At 38.3% G+C, this 23,836-nt stretch overlaps 1 protein-coding gene across 12 annotated transcripts in view; it reads left to right on the top strand.

The window, feature by feature from the left end:
• CLIP1 (CAP-Gly domain containing linker protein 1) overlaps positions 1-23,836 on the top strand; it is a 113,986-nt gene that overhangs the window by 83,593 nt on the left and 6,557 nt on the right. For all 12 annotated transcript variants that reach the window (XM_046638952.1, XM_046638954.1, XM_046638962.1 and 9 more), the window contains 2 exons: positions 1,217-1,337; positions 18,807-18,859. In XM_046638952.1, the coding sequence (XP_046494908.1) occupies positions 1,217-1,337; positions 18,807-18,859 (174 nt within the window). The remainder of the gene's footprint in view (positions 1-1,216; positions 1,338-18,806; positions 18,860-23,836) is intronic.

Genomic DNA, 23,836 nt, shown 5'->3' on the forward strand with positions numbered 1-23,836 from the left:
TAAAATCAAGCCTTCCAGCTTTTGAATGACTAATTACCTGAGGCTAAAATTTCTTCTCAGTTTTTCTTCACTTACTGAATAAACTTCTCTGGAAAACACCTAATTTAATGTGTTAAGAGAATTTTTGTGTAGATTTATTCTCCTAAATCTTCATGAGGTCATCCCAGTATGTATAGTACAGGTGGATGGAGAATTAAAAATCAGAAAACTGAAGATGCCAAGCACTGCCACCCATTAGACAATTGAAGTTAAAAATAGCTGTATTCGTGCATCAGCAGATGGATTCATACCCAGATGACTTGATTCAGAATTCAGCCATGCATGACAGCTCGCTAAATGGAGTTTAGCCAGCACAGATTTAAAATTCATAATTGCATCAAAACCTTCTATGGCATAAAACCAAAATCCAGGGATCAAATAAAGTATTTTTAATATCCTCGGGTAAGGATAACAATTCGGGATATTTTGGATTAATTAATAGTGAGGTGATGTTTAATAAGTCTACTCACCTTGTTCACATTTTATATGCTGACAGTCGTGATATAGGTTAGCAGGCTATATTTTTGTTTGCTTCTTTTAATTACAAATTAGCATTGTGGAAAGAATGCAGTCAAAATAGAACACCTGTTATGTAATTAGAAAACTGCATTTGCTTTGGGTGTTTCACCTCGAATTGTTCTAAAAATATACTCAGATTCACCCCAGCTCTTGACTCTGATAGATACTGGCAAATGGGGCCATTAGATTTTTATTTCTGCCAGAAAAAAACACATTACAGATGTATGCAGTTAGAACAGAGAGACTTAGCAGCAAAGTAAATGACTTTATCAACGTCGTGGGTTTTAGTGTAATTTTGTAATGAAAATAGTCCTAAAGACGAGGAATACTGACCGTTTCATTTGTTACCTGTTTTATAGTAACATTGCTTTTATATGGGGAGTGTTTAGAAGTGGGATAAGTGTGGGTGGTGAGAGGGTGGATGTAGTGTTTATTAGGTTTAAAAAAATGTAATAATTGTGAGTGGTAGCACTCCTCTTGAGAGGTTAAAGCCATTTAGCCCCTCCTGCATGTAGACAATACTGTCTCCTGTTATTATAGATCCTATCAGGCACGTGACCCAGATATATTTTCCTCAGTGCTGTGAAGCTGGTCGTCTCCCACAGTTTCCTTGCTTGTCTTGTTTCTATGGTAACCCTGCACTCACTGTCCTTTGCAGAGAAACCCTAAAGCAGGCAGCAGCTCAGAAGTCCCAGCAGCTTTCAGCGTTGCAGGAAGAGAACGTTAAACTTGCTGAGGAGCTGGGGAGAAGCAGGGACGAAGTCACAAGTCATCAAAAGGTCAGTGGGCCTTGGTGGGCGTTCCTCGCTCTGCCATGCTAACGTCTGCTGCTGTTGACAGGGCACTTGGAGGTTCCTCAGAGATGTGCTCGATGTGGTTGGGTCGTTCCAAATGGGATTTCAAGTTACCTATGTTGTGTCTCCTCGTTTTTCAAGCGTCCTTTTATAGGACTTAGGGTAGGAGTGAGTTGATGGATCCTTAAAAAGAAAAACACACTGGGAACTTGCAAGCAAGTAGAAAATATTTTTATTAGATGATCTTATAGCAATGCATTTAAATTGAAAGAAACAATATTTTTTCCCTACTATTGCTTGGATTTCAAAATTATTTTTCTGTAAGATTTTTTTTTCTTTCATCAAAATTGGTTTTAAGGAAACAGATTCCAAGAATACGGATTTGGTGCGAGGGTTGGCAGCTGTTTTTAAATAGAATTCTGCTTTTCTTTAAATTAAAAAAAAATCTAAACATTTCCTAGTGGAATTGTGTATATATGTGCACTCATGTACATTGATATGTGGAATATGTGGTACACCTGGAATGGCCTGTAAGCTGACCACAACCCATTTGCTTCTGTATTTAAATTACAAAGGTTTCTGATAAGTTTATTAAACACTGAAACAAAACTGATTTTAAGTAATGCTTCCTTCTGCTTTTTATTCTTTGACAGTTGAATGAAAGTGGTAGATTGTTATTCACATCTGACTTCAGAGCAGAAGCTCAAAATGACATTTTTAAGAGAATTTTACTGTGTAGTCATTAATTCTTGCTTTGCACTTCAAGAGAAAAAAATTTTTTTTCTTCAGCATACTTTGCAAACATTAATTCTCATTTGGGATGGAGTAGTTTGGGGTAATCGTGTTGAGTACCCGTTGACCTGGTGCAGTTTGTGGTGAAAGTACTTCTTGGAGAGTTGATTTCTGACTTTAAAGTCTTCAGTATAGCTTTCCACATTTTCTTACTTCATGAAAGAGGTGCCACATCTCTCCAGACTCTGGGATGATGATGATGCAGTTGGAGATAGTGGCTCACATTTATTATTGGCTCTTACTATGTTCCAGGCACAAATAAATGATAACTATCATCTCGCTTAATCTTTACAATAATTATGAGAGACAGCACTATTGTTATCCCCATTAGTAAAAGAGGGAACAGAAGCACAAAGAAGATAGTGATTTGCTCAACCACATTCAGCTAATAGTGTGAAGAGATGTTTGTCATCTTCTGATTTGGATCAGGAAAAGAATCAAAGAGGGTTGACTTAAATAGGGTCACCGCATTCTCCTCTGATGGGCGTGTGAGAAATTGGTGTTCATGAAAATGGAAGCCCTTTGACCAGATGAGGTTATTTTTTTCCTGGCACAAACAAGTGTGTCTAAAATGTTGGGTAGCTCTGACATCAGTGTGCCTGTAAGGACTTACAGGAGAAGGATCTCTGCTGAGTGCTGAGTCTGTTCATCTCCTTTTATCTCATTTCACTGAGCGTCTCTGGGAGAGAGAGTGGATTCCATACCCAGCAGGAACACACAGAGATCATCCTCTCGTCTCATGTTGTGACCTTAACCGGACTGTTGATTACATTTCTGTTTCCGTCACTCGGACCAGAAGGGGTTCAGAGGGAAGCGTCGTGACTCTTTGGGCAGAGGTTTTCAGTGCATCTCTCCATCCTCCAGCTCTTTCTCTTTTGCAAATTGGGATTTGAATTATCTTCCTTTTGGAAAGGTTTTATGACTAAAAACATGAAAATCAGTGACTGAAGAGTGTTAGAAAACAGCACCTGCAAGGAACAAAAAAAAGAAAGTGACTTCCCTTCAAAGAATGGGGTCGTCGTGCCGCTTGTAGTAGTGTTTCACTCAGAAGAGAGAAACTGGGAGTGTGAACGAAAACATAATAGGCTTGGATGATAGAGATTGTTAAAAATGATATTGATTCCAAGAAAGATTATAGGTAATTCTTCCCTTGATATAAATATATTTAAAAAGAGTGGAGAGAATCACCCATTTAAAATAACTTAGAAGCAACCTTAGTTTACAGAAGACTGATTAATTCATCGAGCTCTCTTACTCTTACTGTATAATCTCCAAGAATCTAGAGTACTGTTTACTTCTGTAAAATTACAAATTTTTACTTCATTGCTGTCTATAGTTGAGCCAAACTATTGATCCGCTATGTTCACAGATGTACTACAGAGCCACAGTGTTTGACAGAAACCCTAGTTTTTAAAAAAAGAATTTTAATTGTAGTGCTATAGAAATATTTAGTGTTTCATTCTAAAATTGAGACAGCAGGAGCTAGATTGACTTAGGATAGATAAGTACTGACCCAGGACCCGCGTTCTATCCTAATCTCTTTATTTAGTAGCACCATGATTTACTGAATGTTTACTGAGCTGACTGCCGTGTTTCACAGAATCGTCACAACATACCTCTGAGATAGTAAGATTATTTTGTAGACAAGGAAGCTGAGGCTCAAAAGTGAAGCAACTTGCCAAAGCCACACAGCTCTAGACAGTGGAGGAGCCGAGATCTGAACTCGTGTCTGACTGACTCGGAAGCCTGCTACTCTCCTATATTGAGGATAAAACTTACTTCTACTTACTTCATTGTTACTGTTGTTAAGATTAAAAAAATTACCCATGAGCTAGGATTGGGGTAGATGGAGTCAGACACTGCTATAAAAATGTACTCTCTACTGGTATTTTTTTTTTCCTGTCTCATATTTATTTTGCTTAGAAAATCCGAGACATCTCAGAATCTGTTCTGCATCTTAAGGATCTTACTGGGATTATTGGCTAAAGATTTTTCTTTGAAAAGCCTCGTTCGTGATGAGGGCTGTTTCCTTTTGCTTTTTGTCATTTGGAAGTGAGGTTATTTGTTGAAATAAAAGAATCCCTGCGCTCCCCGTGACAGTGGTTTTGTAGAACACTCTCTGTGTGTCACCTTAAAAAGATGATGCAGGAAATTCTAATTAAGAGAGTTAATAACAAGTAAGACTACTGTTGGTCGAAGGTGGAGAGTAATAAATTCCATTCTTTGTTGGAATCTCCCATTCAACTTGATTGACAAGTGGGCATCATGTGCCCCTCTGAAGGAAGTATTTTAACAATTGAAAGTGCTCCCCTATTTGCTTATAATCCTTGAGGAAGGAGCTGGCAAAGCCAGAAAGAGAACCTACGCATTTGCATTCTTTGTTGTCTGCTCCCCCTATCAGATGTCCTCCTTTCCAATAAAATTAAGTCACCTTTCATTTTAGGAGAGGAGAGAGGTGAAAACCAGCATCAGTTAGGATTGTGAGAGGCAGAAGTGTTTATCTGGCATCAACAGTGACAGAAATCTTGATAAAATGTCATATGGAGGGCCTTGCCTTTTAAAAGAGACCATATTAGAGTGAACCATATGAAATTGCTATTATTCTGCAATTTCATATGGTTTAACCTAACGATTAACATAACTTACCTTTTCCTGGTACCTGATGATTATGAAGGTTGTCCTCGTCATTGCTATTGACTGTTTGCTCTCACATTCAGTTTCCTGCCTGATGGCCGGCTGGTTTCATGCTGCTTTAGGTTGGCTGTGTGTGTCTGTTAAAATACACTTAACGTAAAATTTACTGTTTTGACTGTTTTACAGTGTATAATTCAGTGGCATTAAGAAGATTCACAGTGTTGTGCAGCTATCACTTCTATCTAGTTCCAGAACATTTTCATCACCACAAAAGGAAACCCTATCCCATTTAAGCAGTCATTCCGCATTTCCCCTCCACCCACAACCACTAATCTGCTTTCTGTCTCTATGGATTTTCCTGTTCTGGATATTTCATATAAATGGAATCATACAATATGTGACCTTTTGTGTCTGGCTTTTTTCACTTAGCATCATGTTTTTAAGGTTCATCCATGTTGCAGCAGGTCTCAGTGCTTCATTTCTTTTCATGGCTGTATAGTGCTTTAAAATGGTCGACATTTTGTTTATCCATTTGTTTCAAGTTTTCGTGTCTTCTTTCTCTGTTCAGACTGTCACCTGTCCTGATGTCTGCATCCCTGCGTATAGCCACTATCTCTGATTGCCACTGTGGATCTTCTGTGGGTTAGAAAATCTTTCTCATTTCCTCAAAAGCAGTTCTAAATCTTGCCATACCGTTCACACTTACAGCCCTATCTTCTCTTTTTCTTAATTTCCAAAGTTTTAAAAAGAGTGATCTGTTTTCTGCCTTTATTTTTCACCTCCCATTTTCTTCCGCATCCCCTGCAGTCTGCTTTTTGCCACCACCAGTGCACTGCTGAAATGACTCTTGCTGGAGTCATCACTTACCTAGTGACTGCTCATTCTACTTTGTTACGTGATTCCAGTTGCTTCTAAGTTCTTAGCTTTGTTGCAGAGAGTTGTGGTTCCAAAAGCCTGATCACCAAATGAGTGGGGCATTTGCTATGTGTGGATGCTGGAAGCATACAGTGCTTCCGTAGAGAAGAACATAATTTCTTTTCATAGAGAAGACTAAAAATAATCATAATAGTGTGAGTTCTTCTATAGAAATAGTTACCATAGGTAGTCACTTTTGAAATGTCTGATTTATCATTCCCAAACCTCACATGTGTTCCCCCTTGTAACGACTGCAGATACACTGAGCTATCACTATGGGAACAGTGCTGATTTCCTCCTGGTTATTTGCAAAATGAGGTTACAGTTTGCTTATAGAAACTGGACAGGGATTAGATGACTCAATACTATATTTCATCAACAGTTCTTCATGACAGAGGTTATAGCAGCTGTCATATACAAAAAACTGCATTTATCATCTGAATTGATCCATGAATATTACCTGGCTTTTAAATGGACCTGAATTCCCAGACATGAATATTTAGAAAGGGAATGGTGTTTTTAGCTTGTCATGTTTTATTTTGGAAAAATGGTGATTGTCAGCTGTCATCATTTTCATCTGGGCTCAGGGGACTCCTGGGCAGGTAGGACTGAGTGAAGCTGGATCACAGAATCTCTCTGTGTCAATACCTAGTGAAATGAACATACTTTTTTGACTATTTAAAAATGTCTCCAGGAAAACCAGCAAAGCCAGTAAAATTCATGCTGTAAATGTTAAAGTTGACGGTTAAGAAAAGAAACAAAGTTGTGGTTTGACTCTGACACTGTGTTCACAGTGGTAAGAGAGGAAAACAAATAACAAAATCCTGAGAATTTTCCCTCTAATTCTCCCCATCCCCATACCCAATCCAGTTGGCAGAAGATAAGACTGAAGAGGTGAGTAGGCAGCCTGGGAAATAGTCAAGGAAAACTCTTGGAGGCTGGAAGCCCTTTTCTATGATCTCAGGATTCTATCAGAGGCAGGAAAAACTCCTAGTTGTCATTTTCCATCACTCTTCTGGCCAAACAAAGAGTGCTTAAGTGAACGGGGGTGGGTGGGAGTGGGTTGGGGTTTTCTCTCAAATGATAATAAGTCCACAGGTGGGCAATGCATGTGGGTCCAGCCACTCAAGAACGTCCTCAGCAAACCCTGCTTTTCTTTCTGCTCTGCTGCCATCCTTAGCATGTAGTTTTCATCCTCTTGATCACTGATGGCTGTTGTACCTCCAGGCATTAGAAAGCTTTCCAGGAGGGAACAGGGGGAGGGACAAGGTAGGGAAGGGCAGAGGGCTTCTCTTCACATGGTTTTGTCACCTCCAACCATAAATGGGGCTGAGTTCCCATCTCTAGGAAGGAGAGGTGACAGGAGAGTAGATGTTAAAAGATCCAATTTGTAATATCTGTCTAAGGCTGAAACCTGAGGACATGCTCCTGTGGGAATATGATTACTTCTTTTCAGAGGAGTGAATGAGATAAAGGACACAAAAAGACAAATCTTAGAAAAGAGATCTCCAACACATTCTATACATTGCCATGATAACACTTTTCCCATCCTTGCCCCAGGGCCCTCTGGCTGTGGAAGGGTACAGTCGTGCACTGCATGATGATGTTTCGGTCAACGAGGGACCACATATATGACAGTGATCCCATAAGATTAGTACCATATGGCCTAGGTGTGTAGTAGGCTGTACCATCTAGGTTTGTAAGTACCCCCTGTGATGTTCACACAATGACAACATCGCCCAGCGATGCATTTCTCAGAAATGTATCCCTGTTGTTAAGTGGGGCATGACTGTGTAGACGTCAATGCCTGATTTTTTGTTGTAGCTTAGAGATGAAGATTAAAGGTCTCAGATAAAGCAGGAAGGATAGAAGAGAAAATTCAGTTACATTCCACGTGAGCAAATAGAAGATCTAGGTAGAGTTGCCTTGTAGTGAGATGAATAACTGAACACATATTATGCCAAAAGAGGAAAGAAAGGAACACAGGAATCCATACAGAGATGAGGAATTCAGGCCGTGAGACAACATTGCCCAAAGTAAAATATTCCTTTTTGCCTTATAAAAACCTAAGTGATTTAAATAAAACAGCTGTTCAAAGAGGAGATTATAAAATGACACAAATTGAACAGAGTAAAGAGTTAAGGAAACAAATTGAAGACGAAAACCACAACATATCAGAACTTCTAAATAGATCAGAAACAGAAAGGAGCCTAATGAACATTTCTAAAGGTATAAAAGAAAAGCTCGAGTTGGTCATAATATATTAGAAAGGAAAACAGTCAAAAGATACTAAGGAATTAGAGTGAAAGAAGAGCTGAGTTACAGATGAGGAGGACGTGGTGGGTTGTATGGAAACCCAGTCAGGGAACACAGAGGGGGATATTGGTCCAAAGCAGTTGACACCAAAAAGTACCCTGGTTATTACTGAAATTCAAGAATACAGAGTTCAGGGCCAGCCCTGTGGCTGAGTGGTTAACTTCACGCACTCCGCTTCAATGGCTCAGGGTTTCGCTGGTTCAGATCCTGGGTGTGGACATGGCACTGCTCATCAGGCCATGCTGAGGCGGTGTCCCACATAGCACAACCAGAAGGACCTACAACTAAAATATACAGCTGTCTATTTGGGGGCTTTGAGGAAAAGAAGAAGAAAAAAGAAGACAAAATTCTTCAGGGGCCCAGGTAGAAAAAGGTGATTCCTTATAAAAAAGTAAAGAACCAACCCACTCACTGCAGCCAATATTCACTGCCAGAAAATTGTGGTGCACTGTTTCAGAGTTCTAAGGGACAGAAAATAGGATCAGGAGCATCATATCCAGGCAGTTATTCAGGTAAGAAGACAGACCAGATGTCTTCAAACATGAAAGAACTTAGAATCTGCAGCATCTGTGAGTCCTTCTGGAAAGTAGCTACTTGATGATAAAATCTGGCCAAGCAAGACATGAATCACGATATAGGACTCGGCTAAAGAGGAACTGTGGTGGGAGGGTTGTGGCGAGTGCTAAATCCAGGTAAACAGACAACTGAGCTGACAGCATAGGGAATTGCAGATACAGACAGAATTGTGTTTTTAACTTTTTATTTGGAAATTACTTCAAACTTCGCAAAAGTTGTAAAAATAGAACACAGAATGCTCGGCTCATGAGCTCTAAGGACTTGTTTTTACCTAACCACAGTGCAATTATCAAATTTAGGAGGTTCAGCGCTATTACCTAGTGTGCAGGCTGTGTTCCTTTTAGGCAGTTCTCCCAGTAATGTCCTTAGAGCTTTTTTTCCTGCTTCAGGATCCAATCCAGGATCATGCATTCCATTCGTTGAGTTGTCATGTCTCTTCAGTCTTCTTTAATCTGGAATTATTCCTCTGCCTTTCTTTGTCTGTTATGACTTGACTCTTTTGAAAAGAACAGGTCAGTTCTGTTGTATAAAATCTTTCGGGCCAGCCCGGTGGTGTAGTGGTTAAGTTCATGCGCTCCACTTTGGCGGCCTGGGGTTCGCAGGTTCAGATCCTGGGTGCCAACCTACACACTGCTCATCAAGCCATGCTGTGATGGCATCCCACATACAAAATAGAGGAAGGTTGGCACAGATGTTAGCTTAGGGACAATCTTCCTCACCCAAAAACAAAAAAGGGGAAAAAAATCCTTCATTTTGGGTTTGTCTGATGTTTCATCATGATGGCATTGAGGTTGCACATTTTTAGCAGGAAGACCATATAAGTGATACTGTATCCTCCTGGCAGGATGTTGCTTTATCCCATTATTGGTGATGTTAATTTTTGATCATTTGGTGAATGTAAGTTTAAGACATTAACAAAGTAAAAAGGAAAAAAAGAAAAATATACAGAGAGGGTATGACTAACAAAATTTGGGGTGGTAGGATTGAAAGAAAGTGGATGTGTGCAAACTTCTCCATCTTTTATATCAGGATGATGTTTGATATTGTCTAAAGTTAAAATTAATTTATGCCTAAGAAAATGATGTTAACCTCTTCAAAAAATATTTTATTTACAAATTTTACAAAGTGAATATATAGTATAAACCTAGTCGGAGCTCTTAGAATGGAATATGTCTTTGTGATAAAGAACATTTTTCTGCCCCCAACCAATTTATTTTGTCTACTTCAACTTTAATTTTTCTTTCACCCCTATCTATCTTTCTTGCTATTATACATATAGAGATGTCTGGCATGTCATTCAGCTAATGTTAATTATAGTAGAATTATTCTACCATAAAATTTCATTCAGTTTTTCCATTCGCTTAAAATTATTCCTCAGTGGTAAAATTGGGGAAATTTTTTCCTTCTTTTAAAAAATTGTTCTGTATTGCTGAGTTTTCTGAAAAAAAAAAGAGCATGTATCATTCTAACAAAAATAATAAAGTAATTATTCTTTTAAAAAGTAACAATTTTATCTACAACTTAGAAATTGCTGAAGCCAAAACCTCTGATTTGTTGGGTTCTGTGGGAATCTTCCTTTCACCTAGTTAAGCGTTTTCAAGCGTTACATTTAGAAAATGGGCCAAGGGATGCATTCAGTTGCCGAAGGTCTTTTTACATCCTGCGTATTCTCTTTCTGCATATTTTAAGTTTCTTGCTTGAAACGTTCCTCTTGACTTCACAGTCGTCTTAACCACTCTAGCTTTTGAGGAGATTTGTACCAGGCCACTTCCTAGCACTGAGATGCCATCCAGTCTGTAAGTAACTGCCAGAGGGTCTAGACCAAAGGGTGTGGGTCTCTTCTGGCTTGCTTCTGCACAGTTAAGGATGCTTTTGGCTGGACAGAGGATACACTTTAACTGACTCAAGATGCCAGCAGTCTTATGGGAAGAGTAGCTGCTGTCTTTTCAGCAACGAGGAGTAAAAATTAAAGACTGAGTTGCCATGTGTGCACTGTATAAAGAACTCCATGTGTATTGGCCTCACTGAGTCACAGTCCCCTAGGACCTTATGGCCACACCATCAACAGCATTCTTGATAAAGGACAGTGATACCTGTGTATGTGTTTGAAGTTATAAATATATTCATATATATTTACTTATGTAATTCATATACATATTCATATAAACTCAACCCAGTCTCCAAGGCCTGCCATCTCCCTATGCCTCTTCTAAGAACTTACAGTGGTGACTTAATGCATACTGTTGCAGGTCAAGTTCCCAGGGAAGGAGGCTGAGAGAGTGTTTAGTGTGCATGATGTTTATTAAGGTGTGCCCTTGGGGCAGCACCTGTGGAAAGGAGGGGAAAGAAGCAGGATTGGGCAGAGTGAGAAGTTGAGCCATGGTGCGGGCCCATGGCAGACTTGACTGACCCCATGAGGAGCTCTGGAGCTGGAGTGGCCCTTGAGATTTGTCCCAAGTTGCACCAGATGGCCAGTCTCTTTATAATCCCAGATTAAGCAGTCATTGGACGTGGTCCATCCTGCAAAGGGGCTGTGACCATGGCAGAGGTGGCTCTGCAGCAGCGATCACTGAAGAGGCTGACAGTGGGCTCTCTGCAGCCAGCATTCCCAGAAGCTGGTGACAAGGCCTGGCTTGAAAGTGGGGTCTAGGCAGCACTTCACTATGTCTGTCCCACCTTCCTTTCTTTTCTCAAAGGGCTTGTCCACAAAAATAACTAAATCCTCCTCTCCCTTTTTTCCCCATTACCTTCTTCACTTCTAAGAGCAGAAGTCTGTCTGTGTGTGTGTGGGAGGCGAGACAAGAAATCTTCAGGCACAAGGGATGTGAATGTGTTTTGTGCTGACAAGGTAGAGCTGCTATTTTGGACCTCAGAACACTTGCTTAGAGAATAGACTGAAATAGCCCAGATGTGAAATAGCCCCGTCTCACTGGGGAAGTCGGTGGGAGAAGAGCTGGCTTAGCATTGGCTTGCTTAGACTAGTTGAGCAGAGAGAGTTCATCCTGAGAGAATGCTGGCTTCCAACTCATACCCATTGAGAGCACCAGCTTTCTGACTATCTGATAAATTTGTTCACTCAACACATAGTTGTTGAGTGCCTACTACGTGCCTGCCAGTGTTCCAGAAATGGAGGAGATGGCAGTGAGCAAAACTGAGAAAATTGCTACTCCTCTCTGGCGGTTTTTATTCAGGTGGTTTTATTGAGCCTACAAAACAAAGGAGCTGTGTGTAATGACTTTGAACTTCAACACATCCTTCATTTCACCTGAGCTAGTATTTTCTTAGCTTAAATGATAGATTTAAAGCAAATTATCTATCATGTTTATTTATAAAACAGTTTTGTGAATAGATGAGCTCTTTAAGATTTTCTGGTCTGGTGTTCCCCAGACTATGATCATTTTTACACTACCTTCCCTGTAATATTGTTTTCTTAATATATTTCTTTAAAGTAACCCTCCCCTTTTTTCAATCTTTTATTATGAAAAATTTCAAGCACTTGCAGAAGCAGAGTGAGTAGTACAATGAATCCCCGTGTATCCAACTCCAAAAGCAGTCAACTCTCGCAACTCCCACTCACTCTCCACCCTGTCATGGATTATTTTGAAGCAAATCCTAGATATCCTATCATTTCATTTGTAAATATTTTGTATCTCTAAAAAACAAGAAATATTTATTCCTCTTAAACTATAATGGTATTTTTAAATTAGAAATATACATTTGTCACGTGAAACAATACAAATATGTGTCATTTCAAAATTATTACTCCTCCCATTGTCATTTCATTGAGACAACGTTATAAATGGTTTGGTGTATCTTTCCATACTGTTCTTCATGTATTTAACAGCATATACAAATGTATATATACGTTCAGTTTTTGTTTTTTATGAAAGTCATATTGTAAACATTACTCAAACTTGCTTTTTTCCCCCCAAAGTCAAACTTATTAAGGTGTAATTTACAGAAATTAAAATTCACCCTTCATAGGTGTATGGTTTAGTGAGTTTTGACACATATATATATACAGTCACATAACTTACCCCACAATCAAGATTTCCTTCACCCTAAAAAAGTTCTCTGATAATCCTTTATAGTTGATCACTTGTTAATCCCTAAAAAATGTTTATCTCGTTTATGGCCCTATAGTTTTGCCTTTTCTAGTTAGGTAACATAAATGGAATCAAAATAGTATGTACCAGTAAAATATTAGCAAGTTGAATCTAGCAATATATAAAAAGAATTATGTATTATGACCAAGTGAGATTTTTCCCAGATATACAAGGCTGGCTCAGTGTTTGAAATCAGTTAATATAATCCATCACATCAACAGACTAAAGAAAAAAATCACATGATCATATCAATAGATGTAGAAAAAGCATTTGAAAAAAATCCAACACCCATTCATGATAAAATCTCTCAGCAAACTAGGAATAGAGGGGGAACTTCCTCAATTTGATAAAGAATATCTACAAAAAACCTGCAGCTGCCATGCTTAATGGTGAAAAAGGCAAAGCTTTCTCTCTAAGATTTGGCACAATTCAGGGATGTCCTTTCTCACTGCTGCTTTTCAACATTGTACTGCTAGTCCTTCATAATGCATTAAGACAAGAAAAGGAAATAAAAGGTATACGTATTGAGAAGGAAGAAATAAAACTGTCTTTGTTTGCAGATGACATAACATAGAAAATCTGAAAGAATTACTAAAAAACACTTCTGGAACTAATAAGTGATTATAGCAAGATTGCAGAATACAAAGTTTAATATACAAAAGTCAATTGCTTTCTTATATACCAGCAATGAACAAGTGGAATTTGAAATTAAAAAACATAATGCCATTTATATTAGCACCCCCAAAATGGAATACTTAGGTGTAAATCTAACAAAATACCTATCTGAGGAAAACTACAAAACTCTGATGAACGAAATCAAAGAACTAAATAAATGGAGAGATAGTCCATGTTCATGGATAGAAAGACTCAAAATTGTGAAAATGTTGGTTCTTCCCAACATGATCTATAGATTTAATGCAATTCCAGTCAAAATCCTAGAAAGTTATTTTGTGGATGTTGACAAACTGATTCTAAGGTTTATATGGAGAGGCAAAAGACCCCAAATAACCAACTTAATATTGAAGGATAACAACAAAATTGAAGGATTACACTACCCAACTTCAAGACTTAGTATAAAGCTACGGTAATCAATACAGTGTGGTATTGGCAAAAGAATGGACAAATATATCAGTGTAACAGAATAAAGAGCTTAGAAATAGACCCATATAGGGGCTGGCCCCATGACCGAGTGGGTAAGTTCACACCCTCTGCTTTCACAGCCCAGGGTTCCACCGGTTTGGATCCTGGGTACTGACATGGCACTGCTCATCAAGCCATGCTGAGGCAGTGTCCCACATGCCACAACTAGAAGGACCCACAACCAAAAATATACAACTATGTACTAGGGGGCTTTGCGGAGAAAAAGGAAAAATTTTAAAAATCTTTAAATATAGGCAACTGATCTTTGACAAAAGAGGAAGGCAATACAATGGAGCAAAGATCATCTTTTCAACAAATGATGCTGGAACAACTGGACATCCACATGCAAAAAAGTGAACCTAGACACAAATATTACACCCTTCACAAAAATTAAGTAAAAATGATCATAGATCTAAATATAAAATGCAAAACTATAAAACTCCTAAAAAATAAAATAGGAGAAAACCTAGATGACATTGGGTATAGTGATGACTTTTTAGGTACAACACCAAAAGCATGATCCATGAAAGAAAGAATTTATAAGCTGGACTTTATTAAAATTAGACACTCCTGCTTTGTGAAAGACAATGTCCAAAGAGAATGAGAAGACAAACCACTGATTGGGAGAAAGTATTTACAAAAGATACAACTGATAAAGGACTGTTACCCAAAATATAGAAACAACTCTTAAAACTCAACAATAAGAAAATGAACAACCTGATTAAAAAATGGACAAAAGACCTGAATAGACACCTCACCAAGAAAGAGATGTAGATGGCAAGTAAGATATCAAAAGATGCCCAACATTGTATATCATTAGAGAAATGTAAAATTAACAATGAGATACTACTATTACACACCTATTAGAATGGCCAAAATCCAAAACACTGACAACGCCAAATGTTAGTGAAGATGTCAAGCAACAGGAACTCTCATTCATTGCTGGTGGGAATGCAAAATGGTACAGCTGCTTTGGAAGACAGTTCAGCAGTTTCTTACAAGACTAAACATATCCTTACCGTATGATCCAGCAATCATGCTCCTTGGTATTTACCCAAATGAATTGGAAACTTATGTCCACATAAAATCCTGTACATGGATGTTTATCAGATTTACTCACAATTGACAAACTTGGAGGCAATCAAGATGTTCTTCGGTAGGTGAGTGGATAAATAAACTGTAGTATATCCAGACATGGAATGTTATTCATTGCAAAAAAGAAGTGAGCTATCAAGCCGTGAAAAGACAGGGAGGAACTTTAAATGCATATTACTAAGTGAAAGCCAATTTGAAAAGGTTGCATACTGTATGGTTTTAACTATATGACATTCTGGGAAAGGCAAAACTATGGAGACAATAAAAAAACCACTCGTTATCAGGGATGGGGGAGAGAGTAATGAATAGGGAGAGTATCAATGATTTTTAGGGCGGTGAAACTGTTCTGTAAAATACTACAGTGGTAGATACATGTCTTTATACATTTGTCAAAACCCTTAGAATGTACCACACCAAGAGTGAACCTAATGTAAATTATGGACTTTGGGTGATAATGATGTGTCAGTGTAGGGTCATTGATTGTAACAAATGTGGGATGTTGATAGTAGGGGAGGTTGTGGAGAGGGCAGGGGGTATATGGGAAACTCCATACTTTCTGCTTGATTTTGGCGTGAATCTAAACTGCTCTAAAAGATAAAATTTATTAATTGAAAAAAGATATATAACCTTGCCATAATAACATTAAATGTAAATGGATTAAACACTGATTAAAAGGCAGAGATTGACAGAATGAATTTTTTAAAAACATGATCTAACTATATGCTGTCTATAAGAGACATGGTTTAGATTCAAAGACACAAATGGGTTGAAAGTAAAAAGATGCAGCAAGATATACCATGCAAAGAGTAACCAGAAGTGAGCTGGAGTGGCTATGCTAATATCACACAAAATAGACTTTTAAGACAAAAATTTTTACTGAAGACAGAGAGACGGACATTCTATAATAATAAAAAGGTCAATCCACAGGCTGGCCCTGTGGCCAAGTGGTTGAGTTCGCGCGCTCCACTTTGGCAGCCCAGGGTTTCACTTGCTCAGATCCTGGGTGCGGACCTACACACCACTCATCAAGCCATGCTAAGGTGGCATCCCACATGCCACAAGTAGAAGGACCCACAACTAAAATATACAACTATGTACTGGGGGGCTTTGGGGAGAAGAAGGAAAAAAAAAGTCAATCCATCTAGAAAATATAACAATTATAAATATTTGTGCATCTAATAATAGCTTCAAAATATATGAAGCAAAAACCGACAGAATTAAAGGAAGAAGTAGACAACTCAACAATAATAGTTGGAGACTTCAGCACCCTATTTCAGTAAGGGATAGAACAACTAGACAGAGGATCAATAAGGAAATAGAAGACTTGAATAACACTATAAATCAGCTAGACCTAACGGTCATCTATAGAGCATTCCATCCAATAACGGCAGAATACACATGGAACATCCTCCAGGATATGTGTTAGTCATAAAGCAAGTCTCAATAAATTTAAAAGTATTGAAATCATGCAAAGTATGTTCTCTGAACACAATGGAATGAAATTAGAAATCATAACACAAGTGTCTCAAGTGTCATTTTAATTTGCGTTTCCCTGATGACTAATGATGATGAGCATCTTTTCATGTGCTTATTGGCCCTCTTTATCTCTTCTGTGGTCAAATGTCTGTTGAGATCTTTTGCCCATTTTTTAATTTGGTTGTTTGTCTGCATATTATTGAGTTGTGAGAGTTCTTAATATATTGTGGATACAAGTTCTTTATCAGGTTGTGTTTTGCAAGTGTTTTCTCTCAGTCTGTGGCTTGTCTTTACTCTTCCTTAACAGTGTCTTTTAAAGAGCAGAAGTTTTAAATTTTTCTCAAGTCCACTGACACGGCTTAGAAGCAGTAACACCATCATGGTAATAATTTATTTAGGCAAGAATTATCAATTAGTGCTAAAACAAGTGGGTCAGATTTTGTTGACGAACAGGAAATTTACATGGCGTGAAAGTATCTTCCCACATAATACATGTTAATTACAAAGAAAAAATAGTACCTTTACAGTGGAGAAACATGGAAGATGCTTCTTCCTTAACCAAGTGATCAAAGTCACCCTCACCAAAAATCGACATTGTGCACCTCTTGATAGTGTGTCCTGAGAAGGACACGGCATCACTTCTCTGGTGTTCCTGCCAGAGAGCACACGATCTGGCTCCACTCACGTGGAAACAGCGGATGAATCCAAACTGACGGACCTTCTATAAGATAAGTGGCCTTCACTCTTCAAAAATACCAAGGTCACAAAAGACAAGGAAAACGTGAGGAACTATTTAGCTTTAAGATTTCTTAAAGTCATATTTATGACTCCTATGTGCAACTGTTTTCCTAGATTGAGTCATGGACCAGAAGAAGAAAAAATTGTTTTCTATAAAGAATCACTACAATAAGTATCCCAAATGTCTATTCCATGGAAATTCAGGCACAATGCATCCTCCAAGAATGAGGGAGAATCTCCGCATACCGTTTTTTGCAGAGTTGAATGATTTTTTAAATGTTTATTAATAATTTGTGTTTTCTCTGTTGTGAACTCTCTGCCATGTCTTTTATCTATTTATATCTTCATTATAGGCATTTCCCAGTCTTGTTTATTGATTTTTTCTTCTGTTTTATTTTTTTAACTATGAAAGTAAAACAGCTTCCTTGTTTAAAAAATAAACTGTATAAAAGAGCATAAAGGAAAAAATGAAAGCCCCTCTTGTCACCACATCCCACTCTCCAGATGTTCTCCCTTTGATTTTTTAAAGTTTACTTCCCGTTCTTTTTTTTTTTTTTTGGAGGAAGATTAGCTCTGACCTAACTACTGCCAATCCTCTTTTTTGCTGAGGAAGCCTGGCCCTGAGCTAACGTCCATGCCCATCTTCCTCTGCTTTCTTTGTGGGATGCCTACCACAGCATGGCTTTTGCCACGCGGTGCCATGTCCCCACCCGGGATCTGAACCAGTGAACCCCGGGGCCACCGAGAAGCGGAGCATGCCCCTACTTCCCATTCTTTTTCCTTCCTTTCACTCTTTAAAAATTTCTAAATATTTCTATGAATTACTCATGCAGCAAAAGCATATACCTTAATGGATATAAGTATCCATGAAGTATGAAAACCTTATAGCAAAGCATGTACATAATGGATACATGATCAGAAATAAGACCATAACTACCTATAGTGAGCCAGTAGCTTAAATTCTGGGCTGTTGGAAACCATTATATAGTCTCTGGTGTTATCCTTAAAAGAAAAATCCACACAAGAACTTTTTCACTCCTTTTTTAATTAACAGTGTGAGTTGAAATCGGTGGTTGGCTAAACTCTGTGTGGTGCAGATTGAGGGTACAGGTGAGTCTTCTCTTACAAGATTAACTGAGTCTTTTGTTTTTTACCCTTCAGAGGATAATAGAATTTTAGAACTAAAGGGCCGCTGGAAATGCCTTTGGAACCTCTTTATTTTATAGGTGAGAAACAGATGCCTGGAATACAGTAGGCATAAAAGAAGCCCCGTGTCGAGTCAGTGCCCTGCGCCTAGCCCTCCTTGAGTTAGTGACGCTTGACCTCTGTTGTTTCATTGAAGGAACCAGGATGTTCCTAGTGGAGCTTTCACTCGCTGGGTTAACAAACATTTACTGAGTGCCTAAGATGCGGCATGTGCTGGTCAGGTCTGGCTATTTAATATTTTTGACTCTCAGGTCCCTGAGGAACGGGAGTCATTCAAGTCAAAAATGATTTATAAATTAATAACTGTCATTCTGGGAAATCGTGGCCGCTTGCTCCTTGTTCATTGCCTGTGAGGAAGGCCAGTCGCTTTAGCTGTCCTGGAGCCTGGGAATGTGGCCGGTGGGTGAGAGAGAGGCCTCTCATGGGCCTGTTATGAACTGAACTTTTTTTTTTTTTCCAGCTGGAAGAAGAGAGATCTGCGCTCAATAATCAGTTGTTAGAAATGAAAAAGAGGTAGGCTTTCCTTTTTTCAGTTTATTGCTGTGTGAGTGTGTGTGTATGTGTGTGTTTAATAAGGAAAATGTTAGAACATGATATGTACAGTGACTTGTGGAAAACATGCGACCTTCTTATAACCAGAAAATTGCCTTGTGATAATATGGTATTCATATTTGACACGTTATGAAAATTTATTTGCGAAGGTTTCAGTATTAGTAAAACAAAGAATAGTTTAATTTTTAAGCCATGTTCAGTTGCATTTAATCAGAAGTGTTCCAAAATCAGATTCTCATACTGCTGTTACCTCCTAGTTTCAGTAACTAAAAATACTATAATTTTATATAGAGTAACTGATCTGCATATAAATACTGATTTCAATTATATAAAAATTATAATTTTTCAATAATAATGAGTAACAGCATTTTAAATGCTTTTATTTATTTTATAAAAAGGAGTTTGTTATTCTTTCATGATAATCAAATGGAAGCCTTCCAGTATTTTTGAATAAGGGTAAACAGGCCCACAGAAATAATTGTTTAGAAGCCTAAACCATCCTGACAGTCGCTGTCCGCTCTTTAAAATGTGCGGTTTGTGTCCAGAAAAGGCCTGTGCTTCACGCATGCCCAGCAGGGTCGCGGTGTGCCGCCGAGAGCCACAGCCTGTACAGTGGTTTGCTGTGCGGTTCTGAAGAGATGGGCATCGCAACAGTGGCAGGCTTTTTTCTGATTAAAAACAAAACTAAAACTAAAACTAAAACCTTTAAGAATAGCATAATCAAGAATTCTTCTATACTTCAATTAGGAAAATAATAATAAGATAGAAAAAAAACCTGAAGATTTCCTCTATGCCCTCTCACAGTATTTTATTCTTGCCTGTCAAGGCAGAGGTTTCCCTCACCGACCACTGACACACATGCTTGACACTGGCAGTGTCCCCTCCTGCCAGCATGGCAGTTGCTTAGGAATTGAGGGCTTTATTTAGCCCACAAAGACATTCGGGTTCTGTAAGCTATATTCTAGAGGACATTAGGCCTCTTTCCAAAGGTGCCTTTCCTCATTTCCTTTTTTAATTGAGAAATACTTAGATTCATTCTTCTTTAAAGTTTCACACCAGAATGCACGGGTGTTTCGCCGCAGCCACACCCCTGATCCAGCCAGGTGTGCTCCAAGTGACCATGAGCTGTGGTGACTGGTCTGCCAGGCCTTAACCTCGTTCCTGTGTACAGGCGCCGCTCTGCCCATGTGGGCCTTGGAACATTTGATTTTACGTAAATAAGGCTTTGTTTCTCTAAAAAGAACTTCATGTATGCAGTTATCAAGGAGATGTGAAAAAATTAATAGGGCTTATTCCTGTGACAAGGGAATATATACAAATGGGCTGGTGTAAATACTGACCTAGTCCCCTTGCATTTATGCAGCACTTCATAATTCACAAGTTTAATCCCACAACCACTCAGTGGATACATGCTGGAGCTTACATTTAAAAATGAGCTAACTAAAGCCCTAAAAGTCAGGCAACTTGGCCAGAAACTCGGATGCAAGCATAAGACCCTGGTCTTCAGATTTTTATGCTCCTTCTATTCTTACTGTACATTTATTTAGTTTATTTATTATTACTTTTTAATCTTTTTTTTAAAACAAAGATGTGCTTCGTTAGTCCTCACCATGTGACTTTAAATTACATGCCTTTCAAAATGTGGTTAGGCATGTGACTTTTTTCATGGCTTAAAAAGATGGAACAAATTTGAGTACTTGTCAAGTCCTCTCTTCTTACGTCACCATCTCTGCTCCCATTTTGAAGTCCTGGATATGTTTGGGAGAAGGTCTCTCGAAAATTACTCATTTTATCAGAAATGCAGATAAAGATGATAATTTTTCCTGAGAGCGAAAAATTTAAAAACCTAGTTTCTCATATTTAGAACTGTTTTTTTGTCAACTTGTTAATTAACTCTCATGGAAAGTTATGTCTGTTTTAGAAGTCTGAATGCAAATATATTTTAGCTAATAATTTGGACTCTTAAATGCCTTCTAAAAGTCAGTTTGGTAAAGGATCCGTATGTGGGTCTATGTGTGTAATAGTTAAGTACATATAGCATAAAGTAATCAAAAGAATTTGATATGTTCTTAATTTAAAAGTCTGGAAAGTACTTAAACCATAAAAATATTTGAAATGTATTTGCTCATGCAAGAACTGAGATCTTAATCAACAGTTTAGAAGTGATAAGTGAACATTCATAGTCAAGATGGTATATAATTGCTTCATTCGAGTGATCATTATATTGAAGTGCAGAACTTCTTCCTGACTGTAGGATGAAACTACTTATTAAGAAATTAGTAGCATCCTCCTGTATTTGCTGTATTTTTTTGGTATCTAAACATTGAATTGCAAGCAATACGTAGTAGAAGTTTTTCTCTTAGCTTAAAAATGTAATCATTTCTTTGGAAAACTGGTCTCCAAGTTTGGCAAACATCTTTCAAACCAGGTTCCAAGATGTCTAGTAGATAAAGCAGAGCCAACCTTGTCTTGCTCTAGTTGATAGAAGTAGAGAAGTGTGTTCCTCTGATGGCTCAAGCCTACAGCAGGTTGGGGAACTTGGCTTCTCTCCCTTCTCTAGGCTTTTTGATCTCAAAGAAGGGACTCCAGAGCCAAAATCTTAGGTGTGGACTTTTTGGAGTCAGAATTAATTCTGTTAGTGTAAATGCCAGATTTCTGCCGGGAATGAAAACTGGTTGACAGTACCGTCCGCCAGTTCTGACGAGGTCCCCTGCTCCAGCTCATGAGGCTCACTGTGGGTTGCTAACTGTCTGACTGTCTCTGAGCTTGCGCTACTTACCAATGCTCATTTCACCCCTCTCTTTTCCCTTTCCTACTCTTGCTTCCTTTGCTATATCTGTGTGTCTTTAATGGTAAGACTAAAGAAAGTCTATCCACGTTATAATAAATAAATTTCATATATTTTTAGTAAACCAAATTGTTGTATATATTTTTTGGCTGCCTTTGTCCCTCTGTGTCTTGCTTCTGTTTTGTAGAATATCCTCAGCAGTATACACACACACACACACACACACACACACACACACACACACGTATCTCTTTTAAATCTATATACAGCAAAGAACTTCCGTGCAAATTTAGTTCTCCTTACTGTATTTGCATTTCTCTTCATGTTTCTAATATTTGGTTCTTGTTATCTTGCATTTTTAAAGCTTGCCCAGTAACACTTTAAGGTATTTGCTTCATTACTGGAATTTATTTCCTATGTAAGTAGTACGGAAAGAATCTGGGTGATATGTTCTCCTGGGGGAAAGATTTCTGGCCCCTATAGCCCTTCTTTCATATTATGTTTATTTTCCCTTCTTGTTATTTTTAGTAACACCAAGTCAGTCTATGGCTTAAAAGTAACAGGGGTCCTTCTGTCAGTGTGGTTTGTGACTTAGGTGTCAGTAATGTTGGCATAAATGGTTTAATTTAGCTCCTCTTGGTTTGCATAATAGGATTAGAGCTTAGAAATAGCCTACAAAGCTGGCAGTGAAGATCGGTCACCAGGATGAGCTGCCAAAGTCTATTTGTCCTGTCATTTGGTTTATAAATGACAAGTTAGATCCCTTTAACCCTGCGTCTTTGATAACTTGTGCAAGAAACGTTTTACTTCCATCTTCTTAGAAAGCAGCCTCACTTAGAGGTTGTCTGTATGTGATGATAGGCAGATAAAGATACCCACACCTATTACCTTCTGCCAGCTGATGGTGTCTTTATCCTTCCCTAACACAAGGAATCTGTGAGATCTTGCCTAACTAGAGTCTGATTATAGAAGAATCTAAATCTGTTCAACAACCCCCAAATCCTGGTATTTTTCAGTAAAAACATTTCAAATTACGTTTTTCAAATTTGAGGTGGATTTATAACAAATGAAGCTCTTGAAATAGTTTTTACAATAGAATAAGCTACCAAATAAATTTAGTAGAAGCTTAAAGAGCCCAAGACTTACTGAATCTTTGGATAATGTCAGATATTTTCTTTTCCAGGTGGAATAAATGCCTGTACATTCCTTCCATTAAAATCTTTGTTTTAACCTGAACAAGATCCTATTTCCTAGCAAGGTGTTAATCACTTAGCAATTTAATGGCATCAATACCCACCCCCTTTCCAGTGTACATATAACGTTTGGGTGTTGAATTCAAGAAATTTCTGTATGTCTCAGATTCTTTTCTTACTACTTATCATTCTGGAGTGTAAGCCACACAATGAGATAAATACAAAACTTATATATTCATCTTTGTGTAGAATTTCAACTTACCATAAATCATGAGAATTCTGTAATTCGTGTGCCGGATATCTTGGGTCTCACTAACCAGACATACGTTCTGCCATTTCTAACCTGGGCCTCAGTTTCTGATTCCTCCAGTCAGTTCTAAAACAGACTGAACCATTGCATTCTCTGCATTCACCCAGTTACTTCTAATAAAACCAGGAGTAATTCAGCTTGTTTTTGTTAAGTTATGAACTCTCACTGATGATTATCTACATTAACACAGTGTCTAGGGTGTGTGGCCTGAGGGCTGGCTAGGAAATTTTTCTCTGGTTCTGTTTTTCCCAAAGTGTTTTTGTGATATAAGATCTTTTTCCTCTTCACACTGCATGTAATTTTTAAAAACTTTTTGTTTTAAAATAATTTCAGACTTACAGAAGAGTTGAAGGTAGTACAGAAAATTCCCATGTACCCTTCACCCAGTTTCCCCAACGTGAACATCTTACATTCCTGGTGCATTTATCAAAACTAGGAAAGGCACGTTGGCACAGTACTCCTAGCTAGGCTCTAGACTTTATTCAGATTCCCCACTTTTTATTCCCCACTTTTTCCATTAACGTGTTTTTTCTCTTTCAGGATCCAATCTAGGAAACCACATTGCGTTCAGTTGTCATATCTCCTTTGTCTCCTCCAATCTGTGACAGTTCCTCAGTCTTTCCTTGTCTTTGATGACCTGGGCACTT

The sequence above is a fragment of the Equus quagga genome, chromosome 15, assembly GCF_021613505.1.
Source record: "Equus quagga isolate Etosha38 chromosome 15, UCLA_HA_Equagga_1.0, whole genome shotgun sequence".
Lineage (NCBI taxonomy): Eukaryota > Metazoa > Chordata > Mammalia > Perissodactyla > Equidae > Equus > Equus quagga.